We start from the raw sequence: 24177 nt of genomic DNA on the forward strand, positions 1-24177 counted from the left end.
TATTTGGTTTAGTGAAACCAAAAACGAAACTTATCCTTGCTGTGAGTTTGTCTTTTTAACTGCTGAAAGGTCTCCTCAGCCTTCATTCGTGTCTATAGGAATGATTCATCATTTTAAAAAAATCAGCTGTGTTCACAATCAAAACTTGCAGGAAACGTGCTGGAAGCAGACCACAGCACCACTTCACTTCACAGCTCCCTCCACCAGTAGGGACTTGCAAATGTGATATTCTGGCCAAAGAAGGCGATGGGGTCTGAGTGACATTTCAATGACCCTGTAAATGGTCATTTTAGCACACAGTGGCTCAAGAGAATTATTTAAATATATAAAAAGTTGCACAGTATGTCTTCGAGACCAAAAATCATATTTTGCATAGTTGGATCTTAACATGGTCCCAAGTAGAGCTTCAACATGCAACAAGAAGAACGGGGAGTGAGACAAAACATTTTCTGAGCATGTAGTTTACTGAAAACGATGCTTACACTGAAACAGGCTGTTTCAGGCTGTGCAAAAGTTGGCTTTAAAAGACCAAATTTGAGCAAAAGTTTGAATTCATTAGCATTTCATGTCAGGTGGCCACAATGTCATGTTGCTCTGATGGCAAAGGCAAACAAACACTTCTTTTTTTTTGCGTGGTTAGGTTGTTAAAAACTGCATAAGCAGGGTCTCTTGCAATGTGCCATCGCTGCTGAGGTGGGAAGAAATAAAACAGTCGTTTGGAATTTCATAAGAATTGTTGTTGCAGATTAGGCCGATTACTGTTGTGTCATCAGCAAACGTGAGGGATTGATCACCGAGGAGGCGTTTCATCCTGGATAGTAAGTCTGCAAACAGACAGGAGGTGTAACAGCTGCACCTCGAGTGAGGTCAGTAGTGTGAGTCGGAACATGAATGACTAGAATCAGCATAGATTATCATCAAAACCCAGTAAATTATGGATTAGGATAAAATTTAAATTTATAGTTAATCTCACATTAGTCTAAAACACTTGGACATTAATTGACCAAATAAAAATTTCTAATGGATCGATTGATCACATGAACAATAAATGGAATTACAGGGATGAGATGTAAGGGGCATTTTTCTTCCTTTTTTCTGGAGCGTTGCCACTTGGAAGAAGCACGGCATTAAAATATTGCTAAATGCTACCACAAAGCATGCAGAGGTCATAAATGAAAATAATCAGAGCAAAAGTTCATTGACATGTTGAGGCTGCTCTTTACTCTGATCTGTTGTTAGTTGTGGTAAACAAGCCTGGCAGGAGGTCTGTTCTTACTCATATAAAGGGAAGCACAATTCAAAGTCTTACTCTGTTGTTTCTAGATGACATTTTGGCAAAGTGTGTGAAGTGGACTCAAGGTGCTGATGGATAATGCCAAAGTGGAGCAGTTTGTTCTTTCAGAGCATGAATCAAAAACATCCCCTGCCCCTAATTTAGGATGGATGCAGGTCGTGTGGAGGCGCTAGGACCCAGGACAACACGTGAGCGTGTTTGGTCTGCCGGAGGGAGGAGACGGTGAACAATGAGGGAGCCGACTGGCAGGACCAGCAGAGGTGGAAATCTGAAACAAACAGCCCCCTCCCCAACTCTGAAGTCTCACCGGACAGACTGACAATGACAGCTGGCTTCAGTCGGAGAGGAGGCATGAAGATGTGTTTGTGCTCTACGCTGCAGAGATCAGAGCTTTGCCGAGGCGCCTACAGTGCGCGGATGTGAATGGATGGACTCGTATCGCTGAAGTGGGTCCAGCGTACCGCCGGAGGAGCAGGAGATAAACACGCAGCAGGTTAGGACCAGAGGAGAGACCTGAACCTGCGTCCTGCAGCTCCGTATCAGGCTCTGATTACACCAAACTCAGAAAAAAAAACCTTGGCTAGACGGAAGAAGACAGACTGAACTCAAGCAAACAACAAGGTTTTTAATCAAGTAGACTCGGTTTATTTCACTGATCAATAGCTGCAGGGAGATCCGTTATCAGCTGGAAGGTCGGAGCGGAGCGCAGCAGCTCTGCTCAGCGAGCGGATGCAGGACCATGGAGGAGAGAGACAGGTCGCCAGCAGGTGAGTTGGTAACACCTTAGTGCACCCTGAGGAGCCTGAAACTGGGTCACAGTACACGATCCTGAACGCCCCCCAAAGAAAAAAAAACAGCAAAGGAAAACATTTTTTAAACGTTTTAAATCATTAAATGTAAATTTTAACTATAAAGGATGACTCAAGATGTCTTTAACCATAAAGTAAATTCCATGTGTGGACTTAATTTGCTTTTTAAAGCCAAGAGCATCAGAATCAGCATTTTCTCTGCAGCACTGACCACATAGTTCACCCTCCTGCATCCTCTCTCTAAAGCACATTTGTTTCCCAATCTGCTTTTGTGTATCCGCCTCTTCTTGATGGATGATGATGGATGGACCTTTTAATGACCCGGTAGTACTCTGTCCTGGGCCGACAGGTGATACATCATGCCTAATGCTGTCTAATGCATTTAAATGTGCAGCTGACTTGCAAATCCTTGTAAAAGCAAAAACCGGAGGCTGGTAATGGACTCTGAACAAAACACAACAGCAGCCAGAAAATTCGACTTGGACTTCTGTCACACGCATTGTTGAGGCGCAGCAGTGATGTTTTATTTTATTTAAATTAAATTTTTGTTGCTTTGGCTGAGCTGCTTTTGTAAAGGGGCAGTGAGAAAAACAAAAACAAATTCTAACTGAAAATTGCTTCATTTTAATGCAACACAAACAACAACGACGTGGCTGTTGGTGCTCAGCTTCACAACTGAAGAGATCAGCAGCATTAATGATCATGGAGTACAGCTTATAAGTCCCTCCACTCTGTTCACCTTGAAATGATCAGACTTGAGTAAAACAAAAACAAATGTATCACACCATCTTACAGAAATGCTGTAAACAGGAGACAGGAGCAACATTTGTTTGAGACATATTTGCTCCCCAGAATACCCCCCCCCCCCCAATAAAGTGAAAACTGAGAAAATTAAGGACTAGATGCCTATGATTATCACCTGTTAGAGAACATTATGCATAAAATGTCCACATAGGCTACATGTTTCACACAGAAATTGCACAGGTCTTTGTTACACTTTTTACTGTTAAAATGCGTACATTTCTAAGAAAAATAATTTGGTGATTATAATCTGACAATATTCAGTCTGATCTATCTGAATCTCAAATTCTGATGTATTTTTGGATATGTGAATGCACCATTGCTGAGCAGTTGTATTTTCCTTGTCCTTGAACTCACTGTGCTATAGCAAAAACAAGAATGTGGTCTCTTCCTGAATCGTTATTTTCAATCATAAAATTAAGAAGAAAAACCCTAATGAAAACAAAATTCTGTTGATTATATTTCTTTAAGATAAATTGGTATTGGCATGTCAAATATGCAAAAAAATAATAATAAATTAAAAATCAGAAGTCAGAGTCGACCCTCAAAACAAGAATCTGTGCATCAGTAGAAACATTTTTAGTAACCTATAGGGGAACCCTATGAATAAAACAGTTTCATGGCTAAATCGTGTCTGTCCAACTAGTTAACCAGTGACTTTATGGTTCTAGGGTTTGTGTTTGAGCTGTAATACTAATCACCTTATGCTGCTGTTGCATCATTTAGCAACATTTCACCCAGCTCACATTAGAGTCAGATTTCTTCGCGTATTTAACATCAAAGGGATGCACGCAGCCTATGTGGTGAAAGGAGGGAACGCCTCAATTCCCTTCTCGCTGGATTTCCTTGCTTCATCTTCCTCCTTCTGGTCTTCCTCGGATGAAGCCTCCCTAGAGCAGGAGGTTAGCGTATTCTAGGGGTGGCTTGTTGCATGACACAGAGAGGATGATGGCGACTTTGATTATGACTGGTATCTATAATCAGGTGTCCAGGGAAATATTTGCAACAAAAGCTTTAATCTGCAGCGATGAAGGAACCTGCCCGGGGGAACATTGGTATGCAAATTACGAAGGACACCACCGACATAATTCCTGTTTGCTCTGGATGACTAAGTGAAGAAAAGATGACCTCATTTCCAAAAAGCTTAAAATTAGGCACGCCACAGTTATTTTCTATTTAAAAAATAAAAATGAATGAAGATAATTTTATTTTATTCATTTTGATGGTAAAACCAAAAGGAGCAGCCAAAAATGATTTTGTTTTGAGGATTTTGTCCATCATTCACACACATGCTCTTGTTCTTTGAGTCATTATCATTTTTTTTTGTTATTTTCAGAAGTATCAGTTATTTGCTGTTAAATTATTAAAAGTATTGAGTCAAATCCCTCTCTAAGCAAACAATATTGTACAATAAGTCAACACCGACCAAGCCAATATTGACAATTTTACTACATAAGGACAAATGGTACCTGTTTCCCTAAACATATGTTTGCTAATTGAAGCCAAAATTTCAGTTTTTCTACACAAAACCTTCCAGAACACACCAGGATGGTTTAAATTTCCATTACAAGTGTCTATCTGAGGTTGCAGAAGTGGTTTTCTTCCTGATGACTTCTTCCAAGGTCATATTTGAACCGATAACATTTCATCTTCACTCTATATCCTCGTAGGATAACATTACCCTTCATTAACCATCCCATAAATTCACACTGCCTTTCAGAGACCTCAAATTAAAGCTACTGAAGATGAATAAAATTCCTTTTTTTCATCATGAGCAGGGAACTCCTACGAATGCTTTTATTACACTCGAAGTGGGTCTATCACATACCTTATGCAGGAATTAGAAGCTACCTGGCTGGATTTATAACTGAGTTTTAGACGCCAACAACTCAACTTCTTATTTTCTCTGAATGGTGTGACGTGTTAGGCTGACAGATTGAGGTATGAGTCCATTTCTTTGCTTAGCCAGCCCAGCGTGTGGTGGAAAATGAAGAGTAACTTAGCTTTTCAAGCAGCAGAACGTTAAGTTCACATCATCAATCATCAATGACTGATGATTTCATCAACCCCATTCTCATTTTCAAGAGTCACGCCAGGTTCGACCTCTCCCTGGGCTGCCACCTTACCGTGGTGGAGGGGTTTGAGTGTCTCAATGATCCTAGGAGTTAAGTTGTCTGAGGCTTTCTGCCTCTGGTAGGGTCACCCATGGCAAACAGGTCCTAGGTGAGGGATCAGACAAAGAGCAGCCCGAAGACCTCTTATGATCAATTATATAAATGGAAACCATGTTCCCTCGCCCGGACGTGGGTCACCGGGGCCCCCCTCTGGAGCCAGGCCTGGAGGTGGGGCACATTGGCGAGCACCTGGTGGCCGGGCTTTCACCCATGGAGCCCGGCCGGGCACAGCCCGAAGAGGAAACGTGGGTCCCCCTTCCCATGGACTCACCAATCGTGGGAGGGGCCAAAGGGGTTGGGTGCAGTGTGTGACTGGTGGTAGTCGAGGGCGGGGACCTTGGCGGTCTGATCCTTGGCTACAGAAGCTGGCTCTTGGCACATGGAATGTCACCTCTCTGGTGGGGAAGGAGCCTGAGTTGGTGTATGAAGTTGAGAGGTTCCGACTAGATATAGTCGGACTCACCTCAACGCATGGCTCTGGCTCTGGAACCAGTTTCCTTGAGAGGGGTTGGACTTTCTACCACTCTGGAGTTGCTCACACGGAGAGGCGCCGAGAAGGGGTGGGCATACTAGTTGCCCCCCATCTTGGTGCCTGTACGTTGAGGTTTACCCCAGCTAATGAGAGGGTAGCCTCCCTCAGCCTACGTGTGGGGGGATGGGTTCTGACTGTGGTCTGTGCTTATGCACCAGACTACAGTTCAGACTACCCACCCTTTTTGGAGACCTTGGAGGGGGTGCTGGAAAGCGCTCCTTCCGGTGACTCCCTTGTTCTGCTGGGGGACTTTAACGCTCACGTGGACAATGACAGTGAGACCTGGAGAGGTGTGGTTGGGAGGAACGCCCCCCCTGATCTGAATTCGAGTGGTGTTTTGTAATTGGACTTCTATGCCAGTCATGGATTGTCCATAATGAACACCATGTTCAGACATAAAGGTGTCCATATGTGCTCTTGGCACCAGGATACCTTAGGCCGCAGCTCGATGATCGACTTTGTTGTTGTTTCATCTGACCTGCAGCCACATGTCTTGGACACTCAGGTGAAGAGAGGGGCGGAGCTGTCAACTGACCACTACCTGGTGGTGAGTTGGCTCAGATGGTGGGGGAGGATGCCGGTCAGACCAGACAGGCCCAAACGTATCGCAAGGGTCTGCTGGGAACGTCTGTCAGAGTCTCCTGTCAGAAGGAGCTTCAATTCCCACCTCCAACAGAACTTCCAAAATGTTCTGGGGGAGGCGGGGCACATTGAGTCTGAATGGACCCTGTTCCGTGCCTCCATTGTTGAGGCGGCCGACCGGAGCTGTGGTCGCAGGATCGTCATTGCCTGTCGTGGTGGCAACCCCCGAACCCGCTGGTGGATACCGGCGGTTAGGGATGCTGTCAAGCTCAAGAAAGAGTCCTATCAGGTCTTTTTGGCCTGTGGGACTCCAGAGGCAGCTGATGGGTACCGGCAGTCCAAGCGGAACGCGGCTCGGGTGGTCACCAAGGCAAAAACCTGGGCATGGGAGGAGTTCAGATAGACCATGGAGCAAGACTTCAGTACGGCTTCGAGGAGATTCTGGTCCACCATCTGGCGCCTGGGGGGGGGGGGGGGGGGGGGGGCAGTGCGATACCAACACTATCTATAGTGGGGGCGGTGTGCTGCTGACCTCAGGACGTTGTGGATTGGTGGGCAGAATACTTCGAAGACCTCCTCAATTCCACCGACACGTCTTCCAGTGAGGAAGCAGAGTCTGGGGACTTTGGGTTGGCCTCTCAAATCTCTGGTGCTGAAGTCACTGAGGTGGTTAAAAAGCTCCTCTGTGGCAAGGCTCCAGGGGTGGATGAGATCCGCCCGGAGTTCCTTAAGGCTCTGGATGTCATGGGGCTGTGTTGGCTGGCGTGGCTCAGCAATATTGCATGGACATCGGGGGTAGTCCCACTGGACTGGCAGACCAGGATGGTGGTCCCCTTATTAAAATGGGGGGCCGCAGGGTGTGTTCCACCTACAGGGGGATCACACTCCTGAGTCTTCCTGGTAAGGTCTATTCAGGGGTTCTGGAGAGGAGGGTCCGTCGGATTGTTGAACCTCAGATTCAGGAGGAGCAATGTGGTTTTCATCCTGGCCGTGGAGCACTGGACCAGCTCTATGCCCTTAGGGTGATCCTGGAGGGTGCGTGGGAATTTGCCCAACCAGTCTACATGCGTTTTGTGGATTTGGAGAAGGCGTTTGACCGCGTCCCTTGGGGGGCCCTGTGGGGGTACTCCGGGAGTATGGGGTGCCAGACCCTCTGATATAAGCTGTTAGGTCCCTGTATGACCGGTGTCAGAGCTTGGTCTGCATTGCCGGCAGTAAGTCAGGCTCGTTCCCAGTGAGAGTTGGACTCTGCCAAGGCTGCCTTTTGTCACAGATTCTGTTCATAACCTTGATGGACAGGATTTCTAGGTGCAGCCAAGGTGTGGAGGGCATCTGTTTTGGTGGCCTGAGGATCAAGTCTCTGCTTTTTGCAGATGATGTGGTCCTGTTGGCTTCATCAGAACACAATCTTCAGCTTTCGCTGGTGCAGTTCGCTGCCGAGTGTGAAGCAGCTGGGATGAGAATCAGCTCCTCTAAATCTGAGACCAAGGTCTTGATTCGAAAAGGGTAGAATGCCTTCTCCGGGTCAGGGATGAGGACCTGCCCCAAGTGGAGGAGTTTAAGTATCTCAGGTTCTTGTTCACGATTGAAGGAAAACTGGAGCATGAGATTGATAGGCGGATTGGTTCTGCATCTGCAGTGATGCGGGCATTTTACCGGTCTGTCGTGGTGAAGAGAGAGCTGAGTCAGAAAGCGAAGCTCTCGATTTACCGGTGGATCTACGTTCCTACCCTCACCTATGGTCATGAGCTTTGGGTAGTGACTGAAAGAATGAGATTGCGGATACAAGCGGCCGAAATGAGTTTTCTCCGAAGAGTGGCTGGGCTCTCCCTTAGAGATAGAGTGAGAAGCTCGGTCATTCGGGAGGGACTCGGAGTAGACCCGCTGCTCCTCCACATCGAGAGGAGCCAGTTGAGGTGGCTCGGGCATCTGGTCAGGATGCCTCCTGGACGCCTCCCTGGTGAGGTTTTCCGGGCACGTCCAACCGAGAGGAGACATAGACCCAGGACACGGTGGAGGGACTATGTCTCTAACCTGGCCAGGGAACACCTTGGGATCCCCCCTGAGGAGCTGGCCCAAGTGGTTGGGGAGAGGGAAGTCTGGGCCTCTCGCCTTAGGCTACTGCCCCCGTGACCAGACTCCGGATAAGCGGATAAAAATGGGTGGATGGATGGACGCCAGGTTCTACACAAGTTAAATGTCACCTGGTGGGACTGTTTTCTTCTCTTAAAGGTGTTGATTACTTGTTTAATCAATACATTTGCAGCAGTCTCAAGAAGATATGAATGCCTTGCAGGCAGAACTCAGGGAACAAAGAAGCCCACAAACCCCTGTGCTTCAGCAGGCCAAGTGAAAGCTGAGCTTCTAAGGACAGGAGTTTTCTTTCCTGATATTTGAACATCTCGCCCCAGATTGGATAAAAACTTGCATCATGGATGTTTTATCTTCACAAATAACACAAGCCTAAAGCAGCTTCTGCCAGGAGGTGAAGTTGCTAATGCTAAGGGTTAGCTTAAACTGCGTTAAGTCCACAGACATATTAGATATTGTGCTAAAATTAGGTGAATCATTCACAACACAGGCTAACAAATTACACCAGATTTTAGACAACGTGCATTCCTTTTTCTAATTCCTGATATTAATTCATCTGATCATAATTTGCTGCTAAAATGAAGCGAAATGTCTTTGGAGTATCACTAATCTCCACTTTCAAAGTTTTGAGGGACGTTTCACCTTGCACCACCTCCTGCTGGGATAGCAGGAAGTGGCAGGGTGCCAGTGTTTCTGCTAAAGTCTTTCAGCATTGGGCCTGAGGTCAGTTCAACGGGTTTGTGGCATGAGGAAGGGTGATGGGAAGATGAGCACAGACAAGGTGAGTCAGGAGCAGCTCGGGCCCAGTGGGGATCCATATGGAAGCTGAGCAGAGCTGAGAACAGGTGATTTGTTATAGTGAGCGTCTGCGGCCCAGGTCGATCGTTCACCTATCACAGCACAGCAGGAGGGTTTTTTTCCACCTGTGTGCTCTCAGAGATGCAAAACCACCAGTTTATGAGTTGTTTGAGAAAGATGTTTTAGTTTTTTTAAACCCACATGGGGAACAGGTCATTGAGTTTTGACTGAAGGATAGGGAGACAAACACAAGAAGGGAACCATTGATATAATCTGCATCATGTAGTTCTTTGTTTTTCAGACAAACAGTGACAACCAACTTTATTACTCTGTATTTCACTCAGTGGTTTCCCTTTGACCCAGAGGTAAAGCATGTTGGGCATTTTGACAGTAAATACAGAGATTGGTCTTCATCTGTGATGACTCTCTTGCCAAGAGCAAAGCAGCTAGTCCATTAGTGTAAAGCGAGGTAAAGACGTGGGGGAGGCTCCGCAGTCTACTTCTTTCATTAGTGTCTTGTTTACAGAAACAGACAGAAGAAGAGGAAAAGAGCCGAGAGCGATGGGACTAAACAAACAAGAGCACAAAGTGACTGATTTGAATTCACCTCTCAGGAATGTGTGCGTCATTTAAGTTGTAATGAATTTTTCTGACACTGCAGTAGCCATTTACATCTTCGCTAATCACTGAGTTCTGAATCCATTTTCTTGCTCAAGTCTTGTCTCTGTCACAGCTCATTTCAGCTGCATCATTTACTCACTCCCCCTTTTCCCTCCAACATCTAACAGGCTGCAGACTATTTTGAGCAGTTAGGAGCTTTTGAGACAAAAATAAACTGGTTGGTAACAAGCGGAGCTGGTTCTCAGCATTGTACAAATTGTGATAAAATCTGTAAACACATCATGCCATGTATGTAACAGCTGAAAACAGCAGCTTTTGTGGATGAACAGTGATTCCACACAAAACCACAACTAACTGGTGGGAATGTTGACTGGTTTTCCAATCAGCTGTGATTTTCACAACTGGAGCTAGTCTGGTGAAAAACAGGTCATTGTTGGAACAAAAAATTCAAATTGTTGTCCCAGATGAATGTTACTACAATATGAACTGTTGATGCTGCAGCAGTTAAAAAGCTTCCTTGGTGGTTTCCAACCATAGTGTCTCTGCAAGCTGGAAGAAAAGCATCTGGAAATTAGTACAGAGACACTTTAAATGTTGATTTAAATATGCCAACACAAAGATCTTACTCTTAAAGCAAAACTCAAATAAGTGTCCTGCTTCTCCTTTCTACAGGCTGACAGCAGAATTACAACAATCATAAACAACCTTGCTTCACCCTGCTGGAGCTGACGCTTACACAAGCCAACTGATACTAAATAAGCCACAAAGTAAAAAAGATCCACACTGTTGGACAAAGTATTATTACTTATAAGTCCAGTGGCAACAAAGCCAGGTCACTATCAGTCCGTGATTTTTTGTAGCCTGCTTTAGCTCAGTCAAACTAGTGAAAGCTGTGCCGATCAATGCCCCCCCCCCCCCCCTGCAAAAGCCAGTGGTAATAAATCATATTAATGTTCACTCAAACTATAAATTGATCTTATTTATTCAAGACATAATTGTAAAACACAAATAAAAATAATATAAATAATGAGTAAATAAATAATCTGAATTAAAAATAATGTACACCTTTTTCTGCTGCTCACCATTTTTTAAAAGTTTTTATCTCCATATATTTTTGTGAACATGCACAGCAACAGGTGAATTAAGAAAAACCCATTTTAAAATAAAATTTGAAATAACATTTTAAATAACTGAAATGTATGTTTCTGAAATGTTTGTGTTTGTAAAATTTAAGTTAAATGTTTTGGATGCATAAAGTTCTTAAAAGAATAAAAAACAAATAAAGGAGCAATGCAATACATCGCCAAGGACCAGTTTGGCGTGCCACCCCAAAAACTTCTTTGGCCCCATCGGGACACTGTCAGAACCCAAGTTCCCAGGCCAGCCTCTCCCAGCTAGCCGGCCTCCACTAATACCACAACTCCCAGCATGCCCCTCGCGGGGATTCCCTCCACGTCGCACCTACGTCACAAACCACGGCTATAAACGGAAGTCGCCTTTCCAGCTCACCACTCAGTCATCGTTTCTTCAGATTCATGATCAGTTTCCAACCTACTGATCCATCCCACAAACTATCAGCTCATAGTAAGTTATCTTACTTACTTCTGGAAAGCCCGGCATTTCCGTGTCACTTCGTTGACGCTCGAACGCTCGGGGGTTTCCTAGATTAAATTGTGAGCCGGCGTTTCACGACGCTCCCACTTCCGCGTCTGTGAAACCACGCTCCCTACAAGCTCAACTCCCGAATCCAGCCGACCGGTCTGACAGGATGACTGAGTCCGTAAACCCAGTGGAGTTTTAGAGAATGAAAAATGAGATCGTTCAGCTTCACGCCGTGATCGACCGGCTCAACACCAAGGTGAACTCTCTGACCGACCTCACCCTTCAATTATCCGCGTCCATCAATTCTCTTCAGCAGCAAGCCCTTGCTCCACCTAAGGAGGAGCCGCAGTTCTGCCTGCCTGAGAGGTGGAATGGAGAGGTTGGGAGCCCAGAAGGTCTGCTCGCCTCCCTCGACATGCAGTTCGAGTGCCAACCAGGACGCTTCCCCACTGCCCGCTCTCAGGATGACTGCAGTGGGATGACTCTGCCCTTCGGGCTGTCTTCTTAGAGGGGTTGGCGTCCTACATCCGCAACGAGATGGCGGGAAAAGAACTGCCCCAGACCCTGGATGATGTTGCAGATCTGGCGCTGCGCATCGACCAGCGGGTTCTGGTTCGACCCAGGTCCTCCAATCGCCCATTCAGAGCTCCTGGACCACCTCCTCGCTTGCCAACGCCAGCCCCCGGACCCACTTCAACTGAGGAGCCTATGCAGCCAGGCCACCTTCCCCCGGGGAGAGACAGCGACGGTGGTGCGAGGGTCTCTGTGCCTATTGCGGCTCTCCCGACCACCGGCGCCTGGACTGTCCATTACGGCCGGGGAACGAAGGAACCCACTGAGCATAGGGGTAGCTCAGCCAGGGCCACCCTCTGCCCCTGTCTCTTCCCACCAACTCCTCCTTCCCGTCACCCTCTGTCATGGTGAGACCTCACATCAGGTACATGCTCTGGTGGACTCGGGGGCCTCGGACAACTTCATAGATGTGGATCTGGCTAGACGCCTACGGATCCCCCGGACTCCCCTGGAATGGGTTGTTCCGATAACCTCGGTGGACGGCAGACCCCTCCAGCCCTATCCTGTCAGGGACCGAACCCAGTCGCTCCAGATGTTCCTCCAAGGCCACCGGGAAACCCTCCATTTCCTTACCATCTCTGCTCCCCCTTCTCCTCTGATCCTGGGGGTTCCCCTGGCTCCGTCTCCACGATCCCCAGATTTCCTGGTCCCAGAACCTCCTTTTAGGCTGGGGGACCCAGTGCCAGGCCCACCTCTCTCCACCTATACCCATGGCTGATCACCCGGCTGGTGGTCCCGGACCTCTACCGTCCAACGTGCCACTGCCCTATCGGGACCTGGCCGCAGTCTTTGACAAGCTACGTGCCACCACACTGCCGCCTCACCGCCCATATGACATGGAGATCAAGCTGCAGCCAGGAACCAGTCTGCCCTGTGGACGTCTTTTCTCTCTTTCTCCCTCCGAATCCAGAGCTATGGAGGACTATATCAACCAGGCCCTCCGACAAGGTTTCATTCAACCCTCCTCTTCTCCGGGTGCTGCAGGCTTCTTCTTCGTGAAGAAGAAGGAAGGTGACCTCCGTCCCTGTATAGACTACCGGGGTCTAAACAAGATCACTGTCAGGGATCGTCACCCCCTGCCACTCCTCACTACGGCTCTGGACTCCATCTCCCAGGCGCAGATCTTCACTAAACTGGACCTCCGAAATGCCTACAATATGGTCCGCATCAAAGCTGGGGATGAGTGGAAAACCGCCTTCATCACACCCACCGGCCATTGGGAGTACCTGGTCATGCCCTTCGGGTTGTGCCATAGCCCCGCTGTATTTCAGCGCCTCATAAACGATGTCCTCTGTGATATGCTGGGCTGGTGGGTGTTTGCCTACTTGGATGATATCCTATTTTATTCCAAATCCGAGGCCGAACACCTCCACCATGTTCGTGCCGTTCTTACCCGGCTCCTGGACAATAACCTTTACTGCAAACCCGAGAAATGCTCATTCCACCAGCGAACCACCTCATTCTTGGGTTTCATGATATCGGATCAGGGCATAACCATGGACCCTCAGAAGGTCCAGGTGGTCGCTGACTGGCCTCTTCCTATGAGCCTGAAACAGCTGCAGAGTTTTCTGCAACTTTTACCGCTGCTTCATTAAGAACTTCTGCACCATTGTGGCACCTCTCACCTTCCTCACCTGGCCAAGCCCATCCGGCCAACCGTTCCGTCTCACTCCAGACGCCATTCGGGCTTTCCGCCACCTGGTCACCCGGTTCACGTCGGCCCCTATCCTCCGCCATCCGGATCCTACGGAGCCTTTTGTGGTCGAGGTCGATGCCTCAGATGTCGGTGCCGGTGCCATCCTGTCCCAAGGCGGGCCCGATGACAGGCTCCATCCCTGCGCCTACTTAGGGATGCACCGATCAGGTTTTTTGCTGCCGATCACCGATACCGAGATCAAAGAATGCTGATCACCGATACCGATCACCGATACCGATCACGTGGATTGGCCAGAAATTTTCTACAACATTATAATGAGTGCTACAAACTACATAATCTGGGAATAAAGGAAATGTAACCTAATCTAAAATGGTCTGTATTAGGGTTGTCACGGTGTGAAAATTTAACCTCACGGTTATTGTGACCAAAATTACCACGGTTTTCGGTATTATCGCGGTATTTTTTTTAAACGTGCTACATTTTCACACAATTAAATAAACCCTGTATGTCAGGAAATATTGTCCTCAGTTTGTGTCTAAATTTAGCCTAAAATGTGTTATTTTGTAATTATGTTGTTTATTTGTTTACATTTTTCCCCTTTAGTCTTTAAAATACCAATATTTGCCCATAACTTTGTATTTTATGTCTGTTTGATGTCATCATTTAAAATATTAGATCAGATGATACTCAGTACTCAAGTAGCCTTCTAATCAGATACTTTTTTTTTTTACCCTTACTTGAGCAATCCGTATTTCAGGAAAATATTGTCCTCGGTTTGTGTCCTTCCAGTGAGCTTTGCAGATGTGGGAAAATGTCATCAGGCAGTAATCATTGTTAAATTCATAATTATTCTCGGAGAGAGACCAACTCTTATCTGCCCCGGGGTGCCCCATAATGCATAGCGTCATTTCAACATGGGGGTGTCCGCGACACGGTTTATATGCAGGTAGCGGCGCTGCGGCTGCTTTATATAGCGACAGATTGCATTCTCCCTCAACCCAAATCCTCGGATCACGCATTTTAGCTAAAACACTAACGTTAACTTGCCTTGCGTTGACTGTAGAGTTGTGGGTGATGGTCACGCAGATGTGTCATGAGATAAGAAGCGTTGCTGCCTTTCACAGACACTTTTTCTGCTCGTGCTGCAAACAGGATAGCCGCCCGTCTTTTATAAACTCCCTCGGCATTCTTCAAATATCTAAAATATGCCCGTACTTCCGACTTTGTCTTCTTTGAGGGATAATAAATGTCCTCCTGAGCGCTGCCGTCTCCTCTTTTGACCATTATTTCAGCTTTAGCTTCAAGAAAGTTTTGTTGTAAACAAAGCTTGTATGTGCCGCCGGCAACTTCTGCAGATGATACGGTGGCTGGTAAGGGTCACCGCGCCTACACCGCAGCCACGGTAAACCCACCAAGATAATATAGTTTTTTAAAAACAAGACGGTTATTATTGTCAACTTTTTTTTTTTTACCGGGGTTTAGCGCTACACTGGTTACCGTGACAACCCTACCTGATCGGTTTGCTTTGATCTATTTTGAAAATTCCGATCAAAACCGATAGGGGCGCTATCGGCCAATTACGATCAAATGCCGATCCATCGGTGCATCCCTACGCCTACTTCCCTAGGAAGTTTTCCACCACCCAGCAGAAGTATGGCGTGGGTGATTGTGAACTGCTGGCCATAAAATGGGCGCTGGAGGAATGGAGACAGTGGCTTCTAGGCACCACCCAGCCTTTCACTATCTGGACGGACCACCAGAACCTGACTCACATTCGATCCGCCAAGCAGCTCAATCCTTGCCAGGCCCACTGGGCCCTCTTCTTCGAGCCCTATGAGTTCCATCTCGCCTACCACCCTGGAACAAAGAACCAGAAGGCTGATGCCCTCTCTCGCCAGTTCACCCACTCCACGCCAACATCCATGCTGGCACCGATTCTCCCAGAGCACTGTTTCCTGGCCCATCTGAAGTGGTCGTTGGAGGAGGCCATCCAGAACGCCCTCCGGGACGACCCCGCACCACCAGAGACCCCCGCGGGTCGTCTCTATGTCCCTAGGTCCTGTCATAGCGAGGTGCTCTCCTGGTCCCACTCGTCACGCCTGTCGGGCCACGCGGGTTTCTCTCGAATCCCGAAGTTCCTCCAACGAGTGCTCTAGTGGCCATTCATGGCGAGGGATGTAAAGGAATACACTAGCGCCTGTGACATCTGCGCCCGCTCCAAGACACCCAGCCAGGCCCCTGTTGGTGTCCTCAGACCTCTTCCGGTGCCCAGCCGTCCTTGGTCTCATGTGGGTCTGGATTTCGTCACAGGACTCCCCCCGGTCAACAACCTCAACACAGTCCTTACAGTCACTGACCGGTTTTCAAAGGCTGTCCACTTCATCGCCCTCCCGGGTCTCCCTTCAGCCCGACGCACGGCGGAACTATTTCTGTAGAACGTGGTGCACCTCCACGGCTTCCCTGTCGATGTGGTCTCCGACCGGGGTCCCCAATTTGCGGCCCGTTTCTGGAAAGCCTTTTGCCACCTCATGGGAGCATGGGTCAGCCTATCCTCAGGCTATCACCCGCAGACCAATGGTCAGACTGAGCGGGCTAACCAACCGCTGGGTCGGTACCTCCGGTGCTTCGTCTTGGCCCAACCCTCGCAATGGCCTAAGTACCTCCTCTGGGCAGAGCTGTCCCACAATCTCCACACCTCATCAACCACTCATATGTCCCCTTTTGAGGTCTGCTATGGCTACCAGCCCCCGGTCTTCACCCACCAGGAGCCCAAAGTTGCTCCACTAGTGAGATGCTGCAAGAACGCCTGGATCAAAGCATGGGCTTCCATCACTCAAGCTAACACCCGTTACGCTCGCCAACATCTCCACAGACACCGTCCTGGTCCCTCCTATGTCCCTGGAGATAAGGTCTGGGTGTCCACCGCGGACCTCCGCTTCCGTGCTTGATCCAAAAAACTCGCTCCCCGGTTCCTCGGGCCTTACACAGTACAGAAGGTCATCAACCCAGTCTCGTACCGGCTGCGGTTGCCGGCTACTCTCCGCATTCATCCCACCTTCCACATCTCCCGACTCAAGCCCTATGTGGAGTCCTCCCTGCTCCCGGCTCCGGCGCCTCCGCCTGCCCGATTCCACGATGGTGAGCAAATCTACACCGTCCGGCGCATCCTGGACGCCTGTCGCAGAGGTCGGGGGTGGCAATATCTTGTGGACTGGGCAGACTACGGCCCAGAGGAACGCCCCGAGGAACGCTCCTGGGAACCGGCCTGCTCCATCCTGGACCCAGCCCTTATCTCGGACTTCTGGGACCGCCGGGGCCGCCCTGGGACTTCAGGAGCCGTCCCTGGATGGGGGGGTCCTGTCAGAACCCAAGTTCCCAGGCCAGCCTCTTCCAGCTAGCCGGCCTCCACTAATACCACAACTCCCAGCATGCCCCTCGCGGGGATGATGGGAGTTGTTCCCTCCACAACGCACCTACGTCACAAACCGCGGCTATAAACGGAAGTCGCCTTTCCAGCTCACCACTCAGTCATCGTTTCTTCAGATTCATGATCAGAGTTTCCAACCTACCGATCCATCCCACGAACTATCAGCTCATAGTAAGTTATCTTACTTACTTCTGGAAAGCCCGGCATTTCCGTGTCACTTCGTTGACGCTCGAACGCTCGGGGGTTTCTTAGATTGAGCCGGCGTTTCACCGACGTTCCCACTTCCGCATCTGTGAAACCACGCTCACTACAAGCTCAACTCCCAAATCCAGCCGACCAGTCTGACAGCCACCCCATCAAAATTTTCTGGAGGTGCCTTTGGTGCCGATGTTACCTGGTTTTAGCTCTTTGCTTTGCCTCCAAAGACATAACTCTCTTACTTTTTCATGCTCCATCATGATGTCAACAATAAAGTAAAATTCGTCTTCTTTTTGTGCTTTTCATTGACAGTTGGTGACTTGAATAAGCTAACTGTTAGCCTTTACATAAGCTACCGACCCACTAGACAACTATTGGTTTAAAGCAGGAAAAGATCTACAACTGGTGTTCCTACCTGAACCACAACCACTGTTTTGTGCAGCTTCTGGTCAGCAGAGGGCTTCAGGGTGCTGTCCAATGCAAAGCTGCTCAAGTTTAAGGCTGAAGAATAACTGGAAGCAATAACTTTAAGTGTTAACACTTTTCAGTGTTGCTTTAACAGTCTACTTCTAAAAACAACATTCTTGTTAATGTTCGCCTTATGATGGCATTGGTAATGGTAAAACGTGTATACGGCTTGTATTTGACATAGCACCATCTAAAATTCCAGAACTCCCCCAAGGTGCTTTACAACACAGTCATTCACCCATGCACACACACATTCACACCGTTGAATGTAGCCACGGCTGCCCTGGGGCACACTGGCAGAGGAGAGGCAGCAGAGCACCAGCGCACCCGTCCCTCCGACCTCCACCAGTATTGTGGGTTAAATGTCTCGCCCAAGAACTCAACAGCAGCACTGTGTCTAGAGCTGGGATCGATCCTACAACCCACTCTCCCTCCTGAGCTACAGCCGCCCATAAATAATAATAAGTAATAGTCATTAAAACCATTTATTCTTTGAAGAACCTGAAGTTGTGCAGAAAATCTGATGTTTTGCCATTTTTTTTTTTGAGAACTGCCTTTCCTTGAAGAAAGCTGGAAGTAATTCAAAATAATTGTAGCAAAAATGTCAGTCTGTATTTTTGGGAGGAACGTGTGTGTGGTTGTTGTTTTGGTGCCTTTTTTAAGAAATTAGGAAAACAAGTCTATTTTTAGATAATTAAATATTTCAACCTTTCTTCTTGATTAAAGAAATAAGCGTGCCAATGTAGCTACTGCCATGAATTCCAACATCAACTTTGTAAGAATCTAAGTTTAGATTTAGCTGCATAAATTATATAAAAGCTGCAAAGAGAGCAGAGACAAAACATAATGTTTAAACAGCTGCCAGTGGTTTGTTAAGGTCACCATGGAAACTACAGGCTTCTCTCTGTTTCACCCTGATGGCAGCTTTAATGAGATGCAGGAGATAACGCTAACTAAAAAGGGAGCCCTACTTGGTGAAGGACCAATATGTTGATCTGGAAGGCTGTGGTGGTCCCACTTGGGAATTTTTGTGTTTCTACATTGTTTTTTTTAGGATATATGACAAGTTCAAAAAGGCTCAAACTTCCAGTTTTGAAGTGAAGGTTTTTTCCTGAAAATGAACAGAATTCTGTGGAAGATTGCGGTGCGCTCTATGAATTTAGAGGGGATTTAAAAGAAGACAACAAGTCCCAATGCAGCAAGAAAATCAGTGAATGAAAGAAGACAAATGTGTCTTTCTTTTGGTGTGTAGTGTATTTTTTCACTGATGAAGTTGTGGGAGTAAGAGGAGTTTATTAGCAAAAGCTTGGACAATTTGGAACGGATCAAGACTTGGTGGTTTTTGTTTGTAATCTTAAAAAGTCAGTTTACAAACTTTCATCCATTTTCATCCAATAATCCGGAGTCGGGCCGCGGGGGTAGCAGCCTAAGCATAGAGGCTCGGACTTCCCTCTCTCCAGCTACTTGGACCAGCTCCTCCGGGGAAATCCCAAGGAGTTTCCCTGGCCAGTTGTGAGCCCAGCATGTCCTGGGTCTTCCTTTAGGTCTCCTCTCGGTTGGACGTGCCCAGTAAACCTCACCATTGAAGTGTCCAGGAGGCATCGTAATCAGATGCCCGAGCCATCTCAACTGGCTCCTCTTGATGTGGAGGAGCAGCGGGTCTACTCCGAGCCCCTCCCTGATGACCGAGCTTCTCGCCCTATCTCTAAGGGAGAGCCCAACCACCCTGCGGAGAAAACTAATCTCAGTCACTTTTATCTGTGATCTTGTTATTTATGTCACTACCCAAAGCTCGTGACCATAGGTGAGGGTAGGAACGAAGATCGACCATTAAATCGAGAGCTTTGCCTTCCGGCTCAGATCCCTCTTCACCACGACAGACCGGTACAACGCCCGCATCACTGCAGATGCAGCGCCAAATGTCTTTGCACGCGATTCCCCATTGAACTGCGCATTTTGATGCAAAAAGCTGCCGAATGTAAACCGGTTGAAGTTTGTGGCAGAATTACAAAGCAGTACTAAGGGTACTTTAATGCTCATCCATTGTTTGTTGCTTTTAACAAAAACAACACTTGAGTAAGAAACCACCTTGATTGCAGATTATTGTCACTATATGGCTCCAACCCCTGAGATATTTAATCAGATCGGAAGCGGGATCCTCATCTGTATGTGGAGCATGTGGACATTACCTTGTCTTTTCTCTGCCTGAGAGGAGTCGAGGGCAGTGTGACGGCTCAGCGGAGAATGAGGAGGTGGTTAAAGTTGTCGCTGTTCTGAGACTCACAGCTGCTCCCTCTTAGAGGTGAGAGCACAAAGGCTCTTTGATAAGAGCGTCTCTGTGCTGCTGATACATCATCAGACCACCCCTGCCTCCCCTCCCAAATGCACTAGCAGGCACAATCATCCCCCTGATGCCACATAACTTCATTCACACACCTCAGAGGCTTTTGCTGCCTTTTCTGGGTCACATTGCAGAAAGGACCCACCACTCATCACATTTTAGGACTCTTAATCCATTCTTTCAAAGGAAACGGAGCAGGGAGGGGGGAGTTGTCATTGTGGCAGTGGAGTAATGAGTAATGTGATTAGGAGGCGTGCTGGAGTGCTGCTCATTCTGCTCATGGAGCTGAGTGGAAGGAGCCAGTGTCAGTAAACAAGAGCTCCCTGTACTCCCCTCAGAGGGCTCTGATCCAGGCTATGAGGCCACACAAGGTGGGCGGTCAGGGGAAATATCCTACTGGCCTGTCTGTCTGTCCTGCTTAAATGTTTAATCACCATACTTGAACCACTGACTGATCTGGACTCAGATCAAACCTCATGTTGACTCTCTGAAGGCTGAATACAGTGAGCATGCTCAGAATGAGTTGGCTGAAATATTCATGGGTTCTTATATAATTTTCATCACCCTTTTGATAATGTCAGGAATCTGTTATGTTATATGCAAAGATGCTATGCAGGGCACCCTTTCTATTTCCAGTCCCGCTTTTTTTGTACCTTTAAAAGGACAAAAAAAAAATCTGAGCCAAGAACACAAGGCTGCAAAGGGTTGCATCCTGTTTTAGTTTCCCTCCGCCCACATGATCATCAGCCTCCAAAAGTCTGAAGTATACTTCCCGATCTGTGTTTTTAACACATACATTTATTGTTAATTCACCCCAGTTTCACTAAATGTTCCCAACAAGTGCCACGTTTACAGCACTCCATTTTAGAGGCTTTGAACCTGCTTTAGAGCAGCGCTGTTATAAAATTGTCTGCAGGGAAAGAAAAAGACCCATCAAAGTCTTTAGCCCTAACTGATGGAAATAAGAGGCCATCTCCAGAATGGTTCGAGCTCATTTGGTGCCTGTAAGCGTTGTGTGTGTGCATGCTGTGCATGATTGGATGATTAGGTTTGATTGTGTGTGCAAGGGAAGGGCGTGTTGAAGAGAGACAGACAATAAGCGAGATCATTAGCAGGATCTGAGACATTCGTTTTAGTTTTCACCACTTTTGAAAACGAACACATTCGCACAACCCTTTACTAGGCGCGAAGCAACCAAAACAGCTGCATGTTAGCTCTCACAAGATACATTTGTCCTATTTCTGTTTTAGTCTGCCGACTTTTCACAAACAGGAAGTGGTCGGGACACAAATAAAATGTATCTCTAAACTCCTGAAGTGTGCTTTTTTTTCCACCTAGCTCTTAGAGATGGGTAGGACCTCATGAACCTTAATTAGCTGTTCAAATTTTCTAAAAAGTTAGTTTTTGTTCCTGAATGAAAATGTTTAGAAACCATCAACACTAAAGCCAGGATGGAGGAAGAAGCCAAAATCACACGAGGACAAGTAGTTTCAGGGCAAGGGTAACTGCTATATTTATGCACGTTTAGTTCAGACTGGTCACAGTTTTTTTTGTCTCCCCAGCATGTGCTGTCATACTGTCAGCTCTGTAAATTTGATGCCATTTGTTAGTCCCCCACCCCACCCATTGATTTTCCTATAGCTGCCTGCCGGTAAGTGCTATCCGAGGTCTCTCATATCTGAAAGCCGGACAGAGTAATCTAGACGCCACAGGAAGTCCGATATATTTACGGAAAGTTCTCCCCGTGTTCCCTGAATTGATCACATGGACACGAGGGTCCAGTAAGGAACTCTTGTTTCAACCTCTGTGTTGGATAGAAAATATTTCATTGCACAAAAAAACTTATCCATCAAAGTACATCAACTCTTAATTGTATTCTCTTCCCCCTCCAGCCTGCCACATAGTGTCAAGGCGAGCCTGTCTCTTTCTCCGTCTGGGCTGGGACGGGCAGGCAGTGGTGGGGGCTCCCCCACATCCAAAACAAGCTATTGCGGAGGGGTCCCAGTGGAGGACATGCAGGCGCTGGCCATCAACTCTCTGTCTGCAGCAGATGTAGCCAAACAATACGAGCACATCCGTGAACTGGGGAAAGGCACATATGGCAAGGTGGACCTGGTGGCGCACAGGACACAAGGTAAGTTATTCAAAGATATGACCAAATCTTTGTCTAAATGTCATTTATTTGCTTCATCAGTGGAAAAAGAGAATCAGTAAGTTTGCTGGCACCTTTTGCTTGTTGATTTCTTATTGTCATAGGCACGAAAATGGCACTGAAGTTTGTCACGAAGAACAAGACGAAGCTGAAAAGTTTCCTACGAGAGTACAGTTTAACGGGCTCACTCAGCTGCAGCCCTTTCATCATCAAAGTCCTCGATGTGCTTTTTGAGACAGAGGACAGCTACGTGTTTGGACAAGAATACGCCCCCGCTGGAGACCTTTTTGACATCATACCACCACAGGTAGTGTCATCAGCCTTCCTTCAACCAATCATCGTCCCCACCCAAACTGAACAGCTCCAATCAGGCTCAGTGTTCAGATGCAGCAGTTTTAACAAGCTCTCCTGGGATTGGAGTGTTCATTCTGGGCTTCTTTCTGCACATAGCACCCACATTGCATTTGATGCATGGGGACTGGTGGACTTCAAGAAGGATTAAAAACCATGGATCTTTTTTTTGTTTTCCTTTTTAGAGCATATAACTTATATATGTGCTTTTAAACATTCATTCAATGCCTACCTTTAAGCTTCTTCACTGTGAGAGTTTACATCTTTGCCCTTTTGTCTGTCTTATAGGTGGGTCTGCCTGAGGAGATGGTCAAACGCTGCATGCAACAGCTGGGCTTGGCCCTGGACTTTATGCATAGCAAGAGTTTGGTACATCGGGATGTGAAACCTGAAAATGTTCTTTTGTTTGACCGCGAATGTCGCCGCATCAAACTAGCAGACTTTGGAATGACCCGACGGGTGGGCTGCCGTGTGAAACGGGTGAGTGGCACCATCCCCTACACGGCACCAGAAGTGTGTCGAGCTAACCGTGCAGAAGGGTTCCTTGTGACCACCAGTCTGGATGTGTGGGCTTTCGGAGTGCTGGTCTTCTGCATGCTGACTGGCAATTTCCCTTGGGAAGCAGCGATGCCAGCTGACGCTTTCTACGAGGAGTTCCGGCGCTGGCAGAAAGCAGGTTGCCCGGTGGGAACGTACCCGTCTCAGTGGCGCCGCTTTACAGATGATGCTTTGCGGATGTTTCAGAGGCTGCTTGCATCTGACCCAGACAAACGCTGTGGGGTCAAGGACATCTTTTGCTTCATCAAATACGAGCTGGTCAGCGAGCTCCGGCGCAGAGCGTCTTACCGAGCAAAACGAGGCGAGAGGTCAAGCTCGGGAGTGTGTACTGGCAGTTGCTCCTCCTTGTCGTCATCGCGTTCCTCCCACAGACACCCCGATCCATCCACCCCTCCAGGGACGTCCTGCCTCCGCCCAGCTCCACTTAAACGTAGCGTCCTCTCTGACCCAGTGTCTCCCAGAGAGGAATCCGGACAGCACCCGTCTCCAGGCCGAGAAAAGAACAAAAGCCAGATGGTGATGGCGACAGCCATAGAAATCTGTGTGTGATGATGCTAACATTAGCCCTGAAAAAACAGATGGATTTTCACAGCAACAACAAGCCACGAGGCAATGTTAATGACTACCACGGAGACTCTGTGAGAAAAGGAGAGGGACTAAGACTTTGGAAGAGATTCTCAGGGTCCTGATCCGAGCTGTGGAACTGGACATCACCAATCAGTGGACATTTGGACAACACATGCTGGTATTCAATGGGATTTCAGTTTTCATTTGTGACCAAAGACTTATTCCTCTGCAGAGAAGCCATGTAGGCAACATTTGACAGTTAATCATTCCCCCAATCTCACATTGGTGTTTTCTCCCCATTACACTGTGGTGGTGCTGAGTACTTTATACTTAATTTCACTCCATGTCTGTACTTCAGTGGTACGTTTTGGCACTAGGTAGGCTAAAGTAACTGAGAAAGGCTAGTAACCACACTGTCTTTTCTCACGCTTCCTTCTAAGTTCTAATGCATAAAACCCAACGTGACCAAGATAAAGATGAATAAAAACGTATAATCACAATGTAGCATTTTGTAAGAGATGTGTTTTTCAAATAGGTGCCTCAACTGAGTGGTTTTAATGAAAGGCATCAACTCAGGACAC

General features: G+C 47.4%; 1 protein-coding gene across 1 annotated transcript; it reads left to right on the top strand.

The window, feature by feature from the left end:
- The first annotated feature begins 1814 nt into the window (after positions 1-1814).
- sbk1 (SH3 domain binding kinase 1) lies at positions 1815-23638 on the top strand. Its single transcript, XM_015963405.3, has 4 exons — positions 1815-2061; positions 21861-22102; positions 22225-22427; positions 22760-23638. The coding sequence occupies exons 1-4, from the start codon at positions 2024-2026 to the stop codon at positions 23576-23578; spliced, it is 1302 nt and encodes a 433-aa protein (XP_015818891.1). The 5' UTR covers positions 1815-2023; the 3' UTR covers positions 23579-23638.
- The last annotated feature ends 539 nt before the right edge of the window (positions 23639-24177 follow it).

The sequence above is a fragment of the Nothobranchius furzeri genome, chromosome 16 (assembly GCF_043380555.1).
Source record: "Nothobranchius furzeri strain GRZ-AD chromosome 16, NfurGRZ-RIMD1, whole genome shotgun sequence".
In the NCBI taxonomy this organism is placed as follows: Eukaryota; Metazoa; Chordata; class Actinopteri; order Cyprinodontiformes; family Nothobranchiidae; genus Nothobranchius; species Nothobranchius furzeri.

What these genes read in the sequence shown, in the direction of transcription:
- sbk1 (XM_015963405.3), top strand. Translation starts at nt 2,024, where the DNA reads ATGCAGGACCATGGAGGAGAGAGACAGGTCGCCAGCAG. An exon ending in GGTGGCGCACAGGACACAAG is followed by an intron (nt 22,103 to 22,224) that starts GTAAGTTATTCA and finishes TTATTGTCATAG; the next exon opens with GCACGAAAATGGCACTGAAG. An exon ending in TTGACATCATACCACCACAG is followed by an intron (nt 22,428 to 22,759) that starts GTAGTGTCATCA and finishes TCTGTCTTATAG; the next exon opens with GTGGGTCTGCCTGAGGAGAT.